The sequence below is a fragment of the Candoia aspera genome, chromosome 3 (genome assembly GCF_035149785.1).
Source record: "Candoia aspera isolate rCanAsp1 chromosome 3, rCanAsp1.hap2, whole genome shotgun sequence".
In the NCBI taxonomy this organism is placed as follows: Eukaryota; Metazoa; Chordata; class Lepidosauria; order Squamata; family Boidae; genus Candoia; species Candoia aspera.
In genome coordinates, this window is record NC_086155.1 from 72676979 (window position 1) to 72696864 (window position 19886).

At 36.5% G+C, this 19886-nt stretch overlaps 1 protein-coding gene across 1 annotated transcript in view; it reads right to left on the reverse strand.

Moving 5' to 3' along the window:
* NEGR1 (neuronal growth regulator 1) overlaps positions 1-19886 on the reverse strand; it is a 583664-nt gene that overhangs the window by 90605 nt on the left and 473173 nt on the right. Inside the window, exon 6 of the mRNA XM_063298127.1 lies at positions 18298-18449. Within this exon, the coding sequence (XP_063154197.1) occupies positions 18298-18449 (152 nt within the window). The remainder of the gene's footprint in view (positions 1-18297; positions 18450-19886) is intronic.

A 19886-nucleotide genomic window follows, 5' to 3' on the forward strand; every position in this document is an offset into this window, starting at 1 on the left:
CTCCCCCCATCCCACTCCCACCAGAGATCATCCATAAGCGTGACCAATGCCATTTCCATTCTGTATCTGGGCCTGAAACCTGACTGAAAGGGGTCTAGATAATCCATTTCATCCAGAAGCCTCTGGAACTGCAGTGCCACCACCTTCTCAACCACCTTCCCCAAAAAGGGGAGGTGGGAGACTGGACAAAAGTTGTCCAAAACAATGGGGTCCAGCGATGGCTTTTTGGGGAGGAGGTGCACCAGCACCTCCTTAAAGGCCGCCAGAAACAACCCCACACACTGTGTCTCTCTCTGTGTGTGTATACAGTATATATATACAGACACATACATACACACACACACACACTGTGTGTGTGCGTGCGTGTATATGTATGTGTATATATGTGGGTGTGTGTGTATAGGTATGTTTGCTGCCTTGAGTCGTTTATAAAAATAATAAGGCAGGATAGAAAATAAATAAATATATGTATCTATTAGAGCCATGTAACACTTTGGATCTGGAGATACTATGGAACATGTGAGGTCATGAACAAAGCAACTGTTGGTAACTACTTAAAGCAGCTGTGTGATACTATGTCTGATTTCAGGAGTGGTTGCAACTCCAGATATTACTTTAAAAATATTTTTTTTTTCCTAAATGTAGGAACAGAATTAAATCCAGAGTTGGAAATGCTATTTAAAATATGATAAAAACCATGTGGGCATGTGTGTTTTGCATTAGCAGACAATATATTTCTCATACTTTGCATTTGTATAGATGTATACTGATGACATATGAAAATAAAACTATTTTGTAAATGAGATGTTACATAAAGGCAATTTACCTTTTTTTCAAGTTGTGCTTATGGGCAATTTGAACATTAGATCTTTGATAATTACTGTGTAATTACTGTGTTACTGATCCATGATGAATTGAAAACCATAGTCAATGTCCCTCAAATGAGTTGTTACAAATTTGTATAAAATGCATAGTGAAATGAGCTTCATGATAAGATTCATAACCCAGACCAAATTCTGAGAAAAACAAATTCATTAGCATGGTATTATAGTACAACATTACATCAACTGTGAGAGACAGAGCATTTGATCCTTCTTATAAAGCATTTTTACATTGTTGTGAATTTAGTTCAAAATTAAAGCAATGAAGGGGTTTTCTTTCTTCTTTTTTTTGGTAGTTGTGGGGGGCATTAATCGACTTAATTCAGGGCCACAGAAATAAGAGCAGATTTCTTGTAATTAATATAGGCTCAAGTATTTTGCTACCAAAAAAAAGAGAAGAAAAGAAATGAAAATATACTGCATACCTAGCATTAAATATAAATATAATATAAATATAAATATTTTCCATTCAATTAAATTACCTTACTCTAGTAAGGTAACACAGCATAGTGTACAGGTAATATTTTCCTTACACTATACCAAACAAGTACCAAATTATGGTTCTGACCTCCAATTCCAAAATTCCTTAAAAGAAGACAAAAACTTCATTCTTTCCTTCCCTTCCTCCTTTTTTATTCTCTACCTTTCAAATAAGGAAAGTAGGAAATCCAGGATTGCTTACAAAATAAAAAATGCACCAAAAAAAATTAAGGGATGGCCACAACAAAACCTAAATTCAGTAGATATTAAAAAAGCAGTCATAAAATGATATCATGAATTAAAAGTTATAATTGTAAAAAAATAGAAAAATAACATGTCTTTGCTAAGTATCCAAATGATTCTACCAGTTGAGTGTCTGGGGAAGAGTATTCCACAAACAGAAAAGCAATGTTAAGAAGGCATTAATTAATGCAGGCTAGATACTACACGGAAATCTATTTGGAGATCATGGAAACCATTCAATCAAATCAGCTTGCTCTCTGTTGTAGTTGCATTCTGAGAAGGAAAGGCCTTCATGAGGAAACTCCTCTCAACTGTCAATACAAATTGCAACATGTTACAATGGCCAACTTCAAACATCATGCCAAACCCTAATGTAAAATGACACAAACAAGCCACAAATGCCCGTCTTGATTAGGTGTTTTCACATTTCTGCTTCTGTTTCAAATTGGCTTCTTTCAAACTAACCACAATGAACTTTAACACAGTTTGTCAGTTTGAATAAAGAAACAAATAAAGGCTGTGTTGGAGGAGAATGGAGGAGAATAAGAGAATGTAAGCCCAATAATTTCTGTGTCTTATTCTGGCTCCTTCTTGAATATTAAACTGTGATTCCCACAAGCAAACCAGAATCAGCTGCAGCAAACCTTTAGTTTAGTGTACAGTAATATCTGAATAGGGCTACTGGAGTCTCTGGTAGATGTAATGGAAAAGATAACATAAATGAGTATTCTCTGTAGAAGTTCTTCTTTGGACTCTGTTCCACTCCAAAGCAAAGGCAGCCTCTACTCTTTAGAAAACTTGTTAAATGTAGTTGTTTCAGAAGGCCTTCAGGGACTGTTTGATGCTAGCACCAATTGTTTTATGTAAATAGTTACATTTAATGGATTGCTTTTAATGAAAGTTTTTTGCATTGGTATTTTGCCTATCATACACTATTACCACACACACCCTGGTGTACACTACTTAGAGCTGTTCAGACTAAAGCAGTATATAACTCTTACAGAAAACATATTAAAAATGCAAAATAGAACCTGATAATAAAATGACAGAAATGAGAACTGTTTTCTCAGATCAAGTCCCTGTTTCTTTTGATACATTCTAAAATTCTAAGAAAAATGTATAAATTTCTTGGCACCAACAGACAAGGACTGGATTAAATTAGACACATTATTCCAGGAAACTACGTAATTTAATATTAACAATCTTTGTCAAATAATCAATATCCAGCAGCTGTCAGAGTTAGAATGTTTGTTTTTTACTACCGTATGCGGGAGACATAACACTGTTTGCCCATTCCGCATGTAGGGAAGAGGTTTTTCTGAATTGCAACTGTCACTGGATCTCAAGGTAAGGGCGAGTTTTATATTGCTCTTCAGTGAGTTGTTCATTAGGTTTCCAACCATTGCACAATTTTTCTGAGCTCTTGTAATTTGCCTGCCTTATACCACTTACTCTTAATCAAAACTCCTCAAGCCACTGGTTAAGGCTTCCTCTGGATCAGAAAGCTAAGCAAACAGCACCACTGAGATAATGGGAAATCTTACTGGCTTCCAGTGAACACAGCAAAGGCTGCTGAAATGCAGAGTTTGTTTAAAACAAAACAATCTTCATTCTTACGTGAAATGGATGGAAAATTCCCTTTTCAAGGACAAAGAGAAAGCAGCAGCTTCATCATTTAACCCAACATTTTTCCTTATCTGTAACTGAGAAAACACACACACACACACCACACACACTCCTAACAAACCTCCACCCCAGTAATCTGAGGCTTGAAACCTTCCAGTGAAAGAATTCAGAATTAGTGTCAATAGTGTTGATATGAATCTTGTCTTTGAATTGTGAAATATCCCTGTGCTTTCTACAGGGTGCTCATAGATACAGATGTAAAAGAATTCCAGTACCCAGTTCTGCGCGAGGCGATTTGCAAGATTCACAACAACAACTCAAAAAACACTATCAAATTGTGCCTGCAGATCAGATAAATTTACGTTAAAAAAGATACCAGCAAAATTTACATTTTGAAAGATTTCCTGAGGAATTTATATTTAAAAAGTATACATGTCAGGGAAAATTGTATACAGAAGTTCCCAGAAAGGAAAGTTGCAGATGAAAGCATATAATTTTTAAATATATATATTTTTTAAAATCCATAACAGAATCCCAAGAGATTAATAAATTGCTCTACTGGTTTGGCTTTGCAAACTGTAAAGAAGCACAAGTAAGCCCTGCTTCTCTTTGTGCTTCAGAAAAAGCAAACAGATCCGAGGGGTGGCGGGGTGGGCAGAGACTAAAAATAATTGTGAAATGATTCGTTAGGAAACAATAGCCACTTCGTATCTTTGGGTATGAACCATGTGAAAGGGCTAGAAATGTAAATAGGGTTACAGCGAAAGGAGTCTTATAAATATAATTGCATGCTTGTGGGATTGTCGTTTGGAGGAGACTAATGTTAACCACACTTTAGTTGGAGGACAAAAATTACTGTTGGATGTGTTGCCATCTAAGGAGAGATGCTAGCTGATACTTCGGAGATGGGTACTGAATGTCTGAAAAGGATTCGTGTCTTATATTCGTCAAGGTCAAATGTTGTTCTTGAAGTATATTTAAATAAACAGCTCTGCCTTATTTTTGCATAAGACTGAAAACCAATAACTGCATTTAAAAAGAATATGCACCATCACAGCAAATAACTGAAAGAATCTAGAAGCTCATTGTGTGAAGATCGAATGAAGGTTCTGCGCTTATATGTGAGACTGCAGTAGACCGTACCTTTTTTATACCTGGTTGCTGCTCTCATGTAATGACTGATCCATGGTTTCAGACCCTCTCCATCATAGTAGCAACTTGTAAACAAACAAATAGTAAACAAACAGTAAACAAACAAATAGTAGTTTGGTCTAGTGGTTAAGGTTCTGGGCTAGAAACCAGGAGTCTGTGAGTCCTAGTCCTGCCTTAAGCATGGAAGCCAGCTGGGTGACCTTGGGCCAGTCACTTTCTCTCAGCCCAACTCGGTACAATGTAGACTAGCCCCCTCGTGGTGCACCCCGGGCAACATGACTTGTCACGGCTAAATAGTCTACACATCTGGCTGCTGGACCTCACAAGGATTTCCCAGCAAGAAAAAAGCAGCATGAACACCAAACTGCTATGCCATACGATTTAAAAAAAAAAAATAGTAGCAACTTTGACTCACACTCTAAGTTGGATAAAAGTTGGAACCAGCCACAAATATCTTATCAGGAGCACCTGAAGCAAACCACATGAAAACTAACCTGGCCTTCAGTATAATGTCTCTGCCTGATACTCCAAACTGGAAACTTGATTGATTTTGAAATATCTGCACAGGGATACCAGATGTACACAAAGCCTACCATCCCTTCCTTCCTATGTTGGCTTGTCAATGATCCTGGAGAAGTGTTAAGCTGCAAATAAGAATACTGTTCTGTAATACTTCCATTCTATAAGGAAGCAGTAGATTTCAGGAGGGATGATTTAGCCCAAGAATCATGGCCTTTAGCCAACTCCAAGATGTTGTTAAACAGGTCTATCAGTAAGAGCAATTCTTGTTCCTGCAGTGTTTAACTTGTCTCTCTGCCTTTTCCCCAACGGTCTGACTGAAGTCTGAAAACATCAAAGGCTCTGCTAGTTCACACATACTTAATTCACCTATGCTCAGGAAGCTGGTAACCTCTGTGATCAGTATATGGGTTCTTCCTATTTTTTTTTAATCACAAGGAAATGTATAGCATATGTAACAAGCTTATCCTTTATGTCAGTGATAAATCTTGCATGCAAGCCATGCATCAAAGTGATAAATAGTCAACAAATACAATAAAAAAAATACAGTTTTCAAAGGTTGAACAAATAGAAGACTGCCAAGGATTCTCATTCCTGGAATGTTATTTGGATTAAATTTGGCTGTGGCCATTTCTCATTGTGGCTCGAAGCACAGAAATGCACTGACAGAAATAAAAAAAGCAAACCGAGGAAATGTGGCAGTTTCATTTTTAACTTTTTCAGTTCTGCTGTGCTAGGCACTTTGTGTCTGGTAGCAGCTGCTGGGAATCTGTCAGCCAGATTTAGGTTTAGCTGAGTCACTGATATAATGCTAGTGCTTTCCTTTTTTATCTCAAAACATATTTAGCTCAACATCAAAAGCACAATTCTCAGCTTTAAGAAGTTCAGGAAATAAAATTATTACTTAGGACAGAATCTAGGGCAATAATTTTAAAAAGCATTTGCACTTACCTTTTTTTTTGACATCTAGGCAGGTCAATTACATTTCAAATGTGTCTATGGAAAAGTTGTATTTTTTTTTTTTTAAATATCAGGGTCTTGAGTAGTTATTTCCCCAAAATGAATCTGACCTCTAAATGTCTGAAGTCCAAAAATCCTTGTTGGCATTCTTTTCTAATATGCACTGTCAGGGACTTAAGTAGAATTTTTGAACCCAAGGCAAATCTCTCTTTTTAGGGGGGGAGTAAATGGAATGCATCTCACCACCTTGGCAGATGCAAAGGAAAATGGCATTGACTCCTTCCCTTAATGTGACAGTTGAGGGTTAGTGGGAGATAGGTAGGAGGATCAACCAATCACTTCTCCGCTATCCTCACAGTAGTGGGCTTATTCCCTGCAAGGGTTTCCCACTTCCTCTGTTGCCACAAAATATTCCTTTCCCTATCATGCTTGACTGATAGATTCAGAAGGGACCCCCTTTCCCCCTCCCTTCAGAATAAAACCACACTTACCATTGTACATGTGCCCCTTCCCACTTGGCTGCCTGAAATACTTTCTCTTTCACCGCATTCTTCCCAAGTAGGATGGAAGAAAAGAACAAGAAGAAGACATGAGAAACCAGCACCAAGTGCGGGGAAGTCACCACAGTCTCTGAGAGCTCAGCGTGTACTACATGGCCTGGCCTTCCTGCGTTCAACCTATCCAATCAAGAGTAGGAGCTGGTAATGCTGCTGCCATCATGACAATGGCCAAATTGAGAATAGCAGCAGAGGAGGAAGCTGTGTAGCAGTTGTTCCTCCTTCACTTATTCCCTCCTTCCTAATATGCTGCTCCTCCATGATGGCTCCTAATGGAGCACCATAAGGCAAGGAGTAGGTCTCAAGGTGGCTGCCTATTTGTCTTTGCTTGCCAATACTATTGATTTTTATATCAGTGTCAGTCTGATCTGCCCATATTCAAGATTACTGATAGTAGATTTTAAAATAATTATCTGAACTTAAATTTGCTAGTTTGTTTAGGGTCAGAAGCAAAAGTGTTCCATATGCTCCCAGCAGTATGGTAACCTCTGCAGAGGCTCCTTTTACTCTACAACACTTCTTAGAATGACATCAGACCACACTGCAGTGCTATGGAGCAAGATACAGCAATGTTCCTGTAATGAACAGGGGAGAAATCTCATTCCCAAAGGTTTAGACATGAAAAAGTGACAGGAAAACCTAAACCTGACATGTCAATAAAACTAACCATGTAGTGGGCCCAGGAAATCAAATGCTAAAGAACCAATGAGTGGGAAGAGTCCCTTCCCTGGTAGGCTGTTAAAAAGAGGAAAATGAGCTCTATTTTGCCTTTGTTTTGCTTCTTTTTTCCTGGGGAGACAAAATGCCAATTCCAAGGAGTCTATAAGTAGAGATCTACAAAAAATACAGCAGTCTAATGGACAATGGAACTAGATGCAAATTGGAATTCTGGATTTTATTGACAATGATCTGAATCCTGTACCTTTGTTCTACCTGTTCTGCCTTTGTTCTCCTTTGTGCACATATGTGTTTCCTGTTAGAGAAAGAGCTACTGTGATGGCTGCAGTGTCTGCAATGACCTGCAGAAACCATTGCTAGATTTTTATTTTATTTTTTCAAATGTCTGTTTGGCTTTCAACTGTTCAGTTCTTTAATCAGGATATACATAATAAAGAGTTGAATTTTTTACTGAGTCACATTCTCATTCTGAAAGGGGTGTAACCTTAGCATATGTATCTTTCCTTGGTTAAACTACAAATAGGGAAAGGAAGCAGGGGGAAGGGGTCACTATTGTATCTCTCCTAATCCTGCCAGACAGGATTTATCTAGTAGAAGGTGGTTGGGGTAGGATATTGGATAGGCTCTTCCCCAGAATGCCGATCTCTACCACAATGCAGTACCCACTCCTTCAGGGATGTCTAGTTGATCATGAATCTTCACCGAAAGCTCCTAGGCTCTTTCCAGGAAGGTGGAAGGGTCCAATAAGGATATTGTGGGAAGGGTGTAGGGACTGCTGCTCAAGGGGACCAATAGGGTCAACCTCCCATAACATAGGCACATGTGTTATGTGCTTGTATGACCCATTAGAGCTCCCCACAACCCATTATAGTTCCCGATTACCAACCAGCTGCTGCCACACTACCACCAGCAAGCATGGTTTTAGGACAACCACACAGACCCTACGCTATCTTGCATAATCATATGGTCATTCTACAAAGTGCTGCAAGAGCCATTCCCTGCAAAAAGGTCAAGGGCAATGTGAACACTTGGAACACTTTACTGTAAAAATAAAGAAAAAGGCAAATGCTCTGGCCACCTTACGTATTTTCAAAAATGAGTTGGATTTTTCTGGAGAAGCAAAAATGCCACAGAGATTGCCTGTTTGGCGAGGGACAAAACAGTAAATGCTTTTATAGAAGACTGGAAACCTTTCATGGACTTTTGCTGAAAATGGAAAAAAGTGAAACGGTTATTTCTGGATTTTATGATTGAAATAGGGTTAAATAAGGGGCTGAAGAGATTATTGTAATTTAAAGTAGTAGTAGGAGGAATAACAAGTTCGTAACTGCTGTAAAGGAAGGGCAGAACTTGCTTCTTTAATTATCTTTTTTTCTTTAACTGTATTGTTTTCTGCACTTTTTCTTTTCTCATTCTCTTTTTTCTCTTTTTTACATATTTTTGTATTTATCTTTTATCTATGTAAAAACTCTCAAAATTCTTTTAAGAAGAGAGAAGTAAAAATGTTAATGAGTTTATATGGATTTTATTGTAGTTTGAGCCATTTTTTGTAATTACAATTGTGTACTTTGTTATTGTAGCCATGTGGAATCTTTAGGATTGGACAATATACAAATCGCTGTAAGCAAGTAATGAATGAATAAATAGGTAAATAAATAAACGCTAGCTAGACTTCATACTCACTAGCTTTTCTCCTTCCATAGAACAATTAGGAGTTAAAAATCCAATGATCTTCTAGAAGGCAGAATTACTTTACATCCCCAAAGGCTACAATTCTGTTACCCATTTCAATAGAATAAGCTCTATTGAATTCAGTTTGAAGTACTTTTTTGTAGCCATATACAGGATTGCACTGTAAATTACTGTTTGGAAGTTTTTACTGCCAATATAATCTGATTTACAAAGTCTAAAAGCAGAATTGTGCAAAATAGTGCAGAATGATTCAGCAAGAACACCGTAGAGATCTTTTGCATCAACAGATAAAAACAGATATTTTAAAACAGAAAATACTGTAGTTTGAATTACGTTATAATAGAAATATTTTAGATTTTAAAACAAATAGTTGGAATAGTGTGTGGTTTATGGATAAGCTGAAAGGTGGTCCTTTTTATCAGTGCTGAAAATATCTCCCTTCAACGGTTCTTGAGAACTGCTGACAAAGGTTTTGTTCTGTCCTGAATAGAAAGTACTGACCTTGAAATAACATCATCATTATATTTTGATTTCCTATTAGCTAAAATCAGGTCTATAACTAGTCCAGAAAACTACTCCAGAATGACTCTCTTCACATCCCCAATTAGTTGAAAATTTGTTTTAATTGTTGTTCCTTTTATATTTGAGCTTTCTTGCTACTGATAGTTATGTCATCTTTCTAGATGCAACTGTGAATACAATCCAAGGATATGAGCTAGAAACTGTCCTCCTCTAACCTTGTTTGCTCCAAATAAATTACTGAAAATAATGCACCTTCATTTCTCATGAGGGAAAATATCTTCATGAAAACAACTTCCTGCCTTTCAAATTCAGCCTTAATCAAAGCAATTGTCACATAATGTTCCAATATTGATATTTCTAATGATAGCTCTTGGCTAACCTTAGAGATGAGTATTTTTTCTTTGATGAATGCAACCCTGTGGTCTGAAACGGCAATTCAAATGCCACAGGATTTTTCCCTATGAGGTCATAGAAAGATTCTGATCTCAGACAAAAGATGACATTGGCTATCAGAAACTTGACATAAGAATTGTTTCTCTTGATGTCAGAAACTCCATTATTAGGGTTGAAAATGAGTTGTGATGGGAGGGACTGTATATCTGCCATCCAACTCTCCATCATATGCCAATACTAGAGAAAAAATAGATTAATTCTTGCCAGATTTGAATAATTTTACTTTCACTGGATGCATTCAGGGAATAATTCTTAGAAGCAACGATAATAAGAAGAGGGAAGAAACTTTGTATATTTGTTTATGTTTTGCTGACATTAACTTGGCAGAAATCTGGATTTCTAGAAATTTCCAGTATTGGAGCACTGTGAGGACAAGATTTTATTGTCCTGCCCTCCATTATAAGGTCACACTGATTTCTCTTTGACTTTAGTGGCAAATATTGTAACTTCACTGAAACTGTGGTTAGAATCAGTGTAGTTCAGAGGTGAGGGGGATGGATTTAAAGTTTGTTCAGAGCTCACTTACTTTGTTCACTAAAAATTTTACAAGGTTTAATCTCCTGGCCTCAGTATGTTATCTATAATATAAGTCCCCTGATGGGAGGAGATGGGTGGGGACAAATTGGATAAATAAATAAATAAAATAAATATGGGACAATAACACTGGTTTGCATTACAGAATTCTGCAGAACTACTGAGGTGTAAATTATAAGAGTACTTAATGCTTTCTTACTCAGGCAAAATGCTATATAAATGCTAACTATTTCAAGTGGCCTGTTTTATATATTCTTTGTTGATTTTATACCGCAACTTATTCTAAAGCTTAATGGAAAAAATCATTACAATTATAACTTGGATCCATGATTTAATTTCCCACAGAAAATTAGGATAAAAAATCAAGAACAAAAAATGAACAAAAATCTACAGTCTTCTACAGTCTAAATCTGATAGTACATAATGAAATAGTAGTCCAATATCATCATGATCTGTATTTATAGGTTGGCATTCTGTGAAATGAGCAGAGCTAGGAAAGAGTAGGCTATTGGTTGACACAGAAATGAAATAAACTAAATTTCCCGGGAGAGTGCCTTTCTTCCATAGAGATGGCAAAAGGGCTTACAGTACTCAGTGAGATCATGGAGTTTAAAAAACAGAGAAGCTAGCAAACTGTTCTATAGAATGAAACACATTACATACAATATATCAAATAATAAAAAAACTCCCACCTTTAATAATCAACTCACAAGCTGATAAGATTCTCACAATATTTCCATTCTATGTATGAAGTAGAGTTAACATTTTTCTTCCAGTTCATTTTACAAATAACAAAATATTGTAAAAATATTCAGTTGTGGACCCTTATAGCAATGCCAGCATATACTTCACATAACCTCTGTCCACTAACCAATATATAGACACACACAAAAAGATAGAAATGCACCACTAGGAATGACACTATTTCACATAGCAGAAGATATCATATGTAAACAATATCCATGGAGCCATTATTGCCTTATCAAATTGAAGGGCTTGATATTTACTTGCACCTGGAGTAGATTAAAATATAGATCTGTACAAGAATCACTCTGTCTGCTTTGTGGCTAGATCTTTGATTCTAGAGGTACTGTAGCTAAACTTAATTTGTATGGTCAAAAGAGAATATCCCATTCCTACATGTTCCCAAATGGAGCATGAATCAGGAAAACTATTATCTGGTATAGGTGGGTATAGCCCCCTACAATGATCAAACAAGTTTGTTTGGTTTTAAAAAAGGAAAGGCGGGAAAGGCATTTGCAGGAAATTTAGACTGGGGAATAAAACATTGCAAACGGAGGTTTTAAAGTTACATGACCTTTTTACTATGTCAGCTTCTTGTTGAGACTATTTCTGCAACAGTCTTAAAAACCTTTGTTACTATAGTTTGACTGAGTCCTGTATTTTCTATCCTTGATTTTTCAGGTAACACTGTCCAATATATTAACATACCTACAGCCCTTAATTGGGGCAAAATAGGACTGGTGGTAGTGGAAAATATTGTTTCCAAGGTCAAAAGAGAGAAAGAAGAGACACATCTATATCATTTATAATTGTAAATGTCAAAAAAAGTCTTTTAATCTCCCCCTCCCCCTCCCCCTCCCCCTCCCCTTCCTCCTCCTCCTCCTCCTCATAATTAAGATATTTTTTGAGCCAAAGTCCTAAAGATCATTTAAAAAAGCAAAAGAAAACTTTTGGGGGCAAGGAGAATATCTCCCCTGCTTCTGAATTATGTAACAGAGGTGGAGCTCCACAGAGGATTTTGAATCAAAGGTGGGACAAATTAGAGGGAAGCCACCTCAGCCCATTAAAAACCACTTCACTGACCCAGACACATTCTGCTTTGGATTTGGGCTTTGCACAGCCCTAATGAAGATCAAATACTGTTGCAAAATCTAGAATTATTTGTTTCTTGTGTCTAAACCAAATATCCAGTATAAGATTCTAACCTGGAAAGGATTCTAATCTTCATCTTCCCAGTGTACTCCACCCCACCCCACTCCCAAAAGGCAGTCATCACTAGAGCTGAAGAATTGAAATGGCAGTCTTTACACTATCACCTGAGGCACATGGAGAGGATCAGCATATTTACAGATTACAGAGTAGCAATAGCTTGTCCTGACTTTTATACAACAGTTTACATTGATCACCATCTGCACACTGATAAATAATACATGATATACTAAGTTTTCAGTCTGTAGATGATTTTTTTTTCAGTCCAAAGGAACCATTCAACCAAAGGAATCTCTCTCCATCTAAGTGAATCACTGCAACATTAAATGGATCACTGGTGTCATGGGCTATGCAAATGGTCACAAAGATTAATGAGACATGCACACACAGAACTATGTTATCAATGTGTTCCTTTGATAAAAGCATTTCAGAGTTTGTCTTCACAAACATAGCACTGGAATTCTAGACCATGATGCAGTGAAATTAATAACAGCATTTAAAGAAAATGAAAGGATAACAAACCACATAAATTACTATTAGGTATGAATATTGTTTGGATAATTAAGCTCCGTCTGTCTGTAGAACATTGAGTTTAAAAAAAAAAAGAACTTAGGCTACAATCCTATATACATACTTACCTGGGAGTAGATTACACTAAATTGAAGCTTACACTTTGAGTAAACATACATAGGATTTGTTCTGCTTGCAATCGTAACAGTCATAAGTATACATAATGCAAATAATGTTTTCAAACTGCCAGACACATCTCCTAGAATTCATACATTTTAACCTTGGTTTTGTATTACTATATGTGTAACACATGGCAGCAAACATTTAGAAAAAGCATTCAGGTCAGTAGTACTGGTTCTACAAAAGAACTATATCTTTGCTACCCACTTCCACACAAGGTCCTCAACAGAAAAACGAGTAATCATAACTTAAGAAGGAATGAGCTGTGTATAATAAAGAGAATAATAATACCAACTACGGCAAACTAGAATTTCCATGTATATGGCTGAAGTACGTATTATCTTTCTGATAGTCACCACTTTGAATTATTGTGGGTTTGAGGGAAGAAGGAGCTACCTGATATGGACATTTCATATTTCAAGCTTTACTGCAGGAATCTTGAAGACGTGTAAGCCGCAAACATGCACTATATTTGAACTGATTCTGAGTGACTTGAACAAACACGCAATTGTAGCTCAACCAATAAATGGAAAAAAATGCATGTATAACCAGTCTGAAAGTCTAAGGTTACTGTTAATACCTTACAGAGGTTTGTCAAGATTCTGCTCATTCCACTTGTTGGGAATGTTGGGAGTAGCAAGAATTTCTTGGACTCTATGATGGCATGATCTGAAGATGTAGGTTCTCACTGCCAGGCTGGAGCCCTGGAGTCATACCATCCAAGTGCCTTATGGGGTTCCAGAACCTCAACTAAAAAGAGACCCAAGCTTCTAAAATACAAGAGTGAGACCATCTAAGCAGTTCTTCCTTTTTAGATGCTAGTTTCATCATCTTCCCCCTTTCCAAATAGAGGCACACTGTCTATACTGCTTCCATTTATAGAATATCTCATTCTTCCTTCTTTCCATTCTTCAGATTACAAATGACACAACAAATTTATGTTCTCCCTAAATTTTGTCTGATTAAAAAGTTCTATTTGTTGCTGAACCTTACATTCGTTAGAAAATGAGGAACATTTTCTACATGATGTAAAGAAATTATTTCCTTCCTCTTCCACTAAAGCAGATGTTCAAGGCAACATGGTATTTACATTTCACCAGCATCATTACCATATCTCAACATTTCTATTGCACCTTTCATCCCCAAAGAGCTGAAAACATATGATAGGTATACAAACAGATCACATATTCCAACATTAAAATGAATCTGTGACAGCTGCTTAATGACATTCTAGCATTCTGCGGTGATAAACACTTTGGAATATATGCTGAATTCTCTTTAAAATATCATGTACAGTTGTTTTGGCTTGGCTAAGACAATAATTCTCAACTTCTTCACTGTAGGCCAAATATCTGAAACATGCTACATACCACTGCCAAATTACTTTTTTTTCAGACAGAACAGCAAACAAAATTAAAATTAAAACCAAAACTTGATATCTGAAGAACCAGCTTAGGACAGGCACTCTCACTGACATACTGTATGTTACTGAAGGTAAAGTCTCACTTAAGTAAAGCTTTGGTGACATCAACACCATGCCTGTGCAGTTCAGCTGGCAACAGGGCAGAAGTAGTTGCCACTGTCTTCTTTTGGAATGCCTGTTAACTTCCCAGCCAAGAATAAAGATTCCTAGGATTCTGCCTTCCAAATACAAATCAAGCTTGCTGCAGCTTAGCTGACAAACTCAGGCATGGTCAGCTAGGTGCTGTCACCTGCTAAGATGTGTAACATTACATGATGAATTCAACAGACAAATAAAAAACAGACTATTGTTTTTAGAGGTAATTCTCATTACGTTTCAACCTAGAGGCACTAAGGTAGAGCTTTCCTAGACTTCACAGTTCTAACTAATATTCTGTGGGAGTGGGGATACTCCTTATTCCTTTCAATCTTCTGTGCCTTCTAAAGACATTTCAGAATTGTATGTAGAGGAAACCAAAGGATGTTTGGGAAGGGCTGTCAGTGGAAATCAAGAATATGGTCTTGAATAAGTGGGAGTACCTTCATCTCAAACCAAGACTCATTTGGAACAAGGGACCAACTGATCTTGAATTGCAATCTTCTGCACATTTCTCTCTCTCTTATAATATAGAGGTAAAATAGAAACCTATATTAAATACATGGCCCATAACAAGTCTCCCTTTCAAGTTTTCTTTGTGACTATACATATTCTGAGATACAAGGATAGTTTATTTGCAGTTTTAGCAGTCTGAGTGTAGATCTGGTGGCTTTCCATACAAATATTTAATTGTAAAACTATACCATTTCCTTGCATTTGAAAAATAATTGAAATTATGTAATGGAGAGTTAAGGTTAGTATTATTTTCCAATTTTCCCCAGATTTATTTTTAAATAAGTGTTTTTCCATTTGCTTTTAACATGACATTGTGCTAATTCCGAAGCAGAGTATGAATATTTAAATGAGACTTAGCTCCTTCATTCTTTGTCTCACTTAAAAGATTAAACACACCTGTGCTATTTATCTTGGATAGGTACCATAGGAGTGTTTGTTCCCTTGGGAGAATGGGTTTAATAAATCATAAAATGTATGCCTTTACTTATAGTAAAGACAAAATTTTCCATATTCCTGAGAAGAGCAAGTTTTGTAGAGAAAGCTGCAAGTAAACAATGGACATGCTTCAAATGAGCCCCTAGATGGCAGGATGGGACTATCCACAGCACACGCCCATAAGCTTAAAATGGTTATCTCTGAAACCCTACAGAGTTTGCAGCATGTGTTTGAAGCACAAACAATGTATTTCAAAAAGAATATATTTGGAAAAGACTAGATGATAGATTAGTCACAACTAATTAGAAGATTGCAACTTGTTACTTCACTCATGGCATTATGAGATCCCTGTAGCATTTGGAATTTATTTTGGCTGCTGATGGGTTGTTTACTTTGCCACAAATTGTCCATCAGCACTCTGGGCAGACTTTACAAGTCACTCACTGGAAAGATGCTGAAGAAACATTTTATCATATCTGTTCTGTCATCTGGACCTTCCTTTTTATAAAACAAACCACATTTCTGTGACTTTAGCAATTTATATCGTATAACCTGTATTCTTTACCTCTGAACTGACAGGTATAAAGTTTAGTTCCTGTAGTTCTTGGATATCTATCCTCTAGGCTCTAACACCTGCTAAGCTTCATCAATCCTACTGAGGTCCCGGACTTCAGTTTGTGTTCATCCATCCTAGCAGCAAATTTTGTTCTGCAGTACTATGAATTCTCTGAAATAGCAAATAAAATTGTCATTTCTTTTTCAGTTTTTTGTTGTCAGAAGAAATATACTGAAACTATCTCTAGTTACTCCATTTTACATTAATATGTTTATTAGTTAAGATCTTATTTTTATGTATTCTTGATCTGAATGCTATTTTCAGAAAACGGGAAAACATGTAACCAGAGAAGTTTTGTTTTTTGTTTTTAACCAATCAGCGAAGACTTTCTACATCTATGTACAGTCTAGTCATATGCTGTGCTATCAATAAAACTGTTATGTTTGGTCAGAGATTAAAGATGCTAAGCAAAGCTCTTCCCTTCCTCCTGGTATGGAATGCAATTATGTGACTAATAGCACCGTTTTTTTCTCTAGTTAGTGGAATTCTCAGTTTCAAAGAAAAACACAAGTAAAGTCACAAGTAATAGTCATAAGTAACAGTGACCTTGAGTTAAGTCTCAAGATCTGACCTGAAAAATTATTTGTGTTTTTTGTAGGTCATATAGGTACAAAATACCCAAACACAGGTGGTTATACAGTGCATTGTGGTATAAGCAAACAGAACTACACATATTTTCAGTAGACTTGTTAGTTTTAGTAAATATATTTCCATGTGAAAAAATCCTACAAGCTACCTTGCCCCAATTAACGTCTTTTGCTAGCTGATGTAGCTTGAAAGTCACATCAAAGTGTATCCAAAGAATATATCTTTAAATCAGAAACATGACATACTATGAAATTAATAATAATAATAATAATAATAATAATAATAATAATAGTTATTATTTCAGAGTACCTTGTCCCAGCATTCGATTTACAAGCCAGGCACAATTATACTGCAAATGTCAGAAAGAAATAAGTGTTGCTAATGTATGAGTTAATACTCAATCTTCTGCCATTATAATGTTCATCATGTGAATTGTTTAACATTGGAAGCACAGCAGAGACTACGTTATCTTGTATCCTTAGAACAGAATTCATGAAAAAAGATGCAATCTCTGTTGTTCTTCCATAGGTATTCAAATCCTTTTAAAGAAACACAGATAGAAGCAGTTAATTAGCTGGATTTTGAGATAGTGGGAATTTTGCCAACACTGAAATGTGTTGTCTTCTACACTAACGGAAAGAGTTGCTTCAGGGCTATAACAAGCTTTGTGAAAGAATCATGATAAAATCACTGTGTCTTCATATACCAATAGTAACTCTGCAGGGGAATAAAGATAGTTGGCCAACAGGGGCTCTGTATTCTTAGTTAGTCTTGGCAGCTTTTCTAATTACTCTTTTCCAACCGTTCAATTATTTGTTGTATCTTCCTAATGTATCACCAGCTTTTATTTATTCATACACATTTTAATCAAGAAATCAAAGTCTAATTTAAAAAATGGTAGGCAATATTTTTTTTTCATCAAATTCTATTTATTGTAACACTCAGTGAAGTATGTCAGTCAATTGCTTATTGTCAGCTAATTGAATTCCAAAAGAATTACACAAAAGGTATGATATGGCAAGTGGCAGCAGCTTTTTATTGTCCAAACCTTTGACCAATCACATTATTATAGTAGATCCATCACTGTTTTAGGGCGCACAATCACTCACCCTAACCTACGACACTATGCAGCAAAGTAACAACTTATTTGCTGGACAATCCAAATCAGTGCATATTCAAAGCCATAATTGTGTCAGGAAAGCACATGCATATGCTGAAGGTCTTTGTGAATATCTTGATATATGTACTACTATTATGTCATGACATGGACTGCATATGAAACAGCATTTAGGAATTCCAAATAATGCATGTCTAATAGTCATCAAGTGGCCCAATACCTATCAGGCCATGTATGGACTGGCCTGAGACTTGAATTCATCCTGAGGCCTGATGTAATCACATTGTGAGGCTGATGACCTAATAGACTCAGACGGAAATTGAACAGACTAAGGGCGAATCCCCACCCACTGCCACATCTAATTAAAAAGGTGTGAAATTGCTCAGAGAAAAGTGTATAAATCACAATATTCCTAAAGAGAACCTGAACTAGACAAGCTACTATAGTTTCTGTCCTTCAGGGGAAAGAAGAAGAAGGAAAAAAGAAACCTACCACATGAACATTTCTCATAATCTTTCTTGACTTACGGTTAAGAAGCAGGCTGGCATTGGTTGTGCCTAATTTGTTGGCAGCGACACATGTATAGTTGCCAAAATGCTCCTCTGTCACATTGTTGAAATTTAAAAATGATCTTGAACTATAGCTCTTTATAGTAATTCCTTGTTGCCCATTGATCAATCTAGAATGGAGGAGAAAAGGGAAAATACTTTGTTAGAATCAATATGCAAATGTATTTGCATTTTTGACTTCATGTATTGTATATGTGGGTGAAAAACCCTAGCTTATATCAAAGTAGGACAGGAAAAATGAGAATAACGCAATCATTGAACACTATTAATGCCATATTTACAAAAAAATGCTAGTGCCATATTTTCCTAATGACTATAATTTAGCAGAGGGCTATCATCTATGCAGACAAATGTGCATACACATTAGACCATGGAACATGTTTCGCCCCACATCTGGCACAAATTCCTTAAATTCAAGGGAGTCTAAATTGGTTGATTAGGGGAAAAAAGGACAAACTACTCAATAAATGTATACATGAAATGATATGGTGGGGGATTGATTTTAGAATGAAGCTTTATTTCTTTTCACTTTCAATTGTGAAAGGGGAAGGTAGGCTGCCAGGAGAAAAGGCACAAGTAACTGAATGCTAGGAGTAAACAGCAAGAACTAGGCCCTCACAGTCCAGGAGAATCAGGAGAGAGCAAGGCAAAGATTAGCAAAACACTTAAAAAGCAGGCCATAGGTCTAGGAGTTTTAAGCACTTCCAAGAATCTCTACTTCCTCCTTGTCTGGGACACTACCTAGTTAGCTGGAAAGGTGAGAGCATTTAATGTGACTTCAATTCAGCTTATATTTCAGAGCAAGGCAGTATAAAAACAACATGCTTCATTACTGAATTTATTTTTTGAAGAATCAGATGAAAATTATTGAGCTGATTCATCAAGATGATATATTGATGGCTTGGAAATTAAGCCCTACTTAAATGTTACAATGAAAGGAAGTCTGTGTGCATTATGTCTACATCACATCCACATAGTGAGCTAAAGAACTGCATTGGGATCAAAACTTTTCCAAGAGGCATATCAAGGAATCTCTGGCAAATACAGATCTTGAACTTTAATTCAATACTCTATGTTTGCTTAGTGAATCAGTCTCTGTCCTCCACTCCAACCATTGGAAACCTCTGTTAATTGGTTTAGTTCAGGGATGAGAAACTTGGAGGTCTCCAAATGTTATTGAACAACAATTCTCAGCAGCTTTAGCAGGTGTGTTCCGATACTGTGAGTTATAGTTCAGCAATATCTGGAGAACCATAAGCTCCAGCATTTGCCTAGTTTAATCACTTCACATGTGTCAACAATACCAGCAGAATTTCAAGTGCTGTTTAACGCAAACAATATTTTGGCTTCCTTTCCAAAGAAGTATCAGGGTGCACTCATCTCTGGATTTTGACATTCAGACCAACAGGATTTCAGTACTGATGATACAGTCTTCTTTTATTGATACTCTTTCCTTTTATTGATGCTTTTTTAGATAAAAGCATCTGGTAAAAGCCACAGTTTTGTTTTTTATTGTATGGCATAGCAGTTCGGTGTTCATGCTGCTT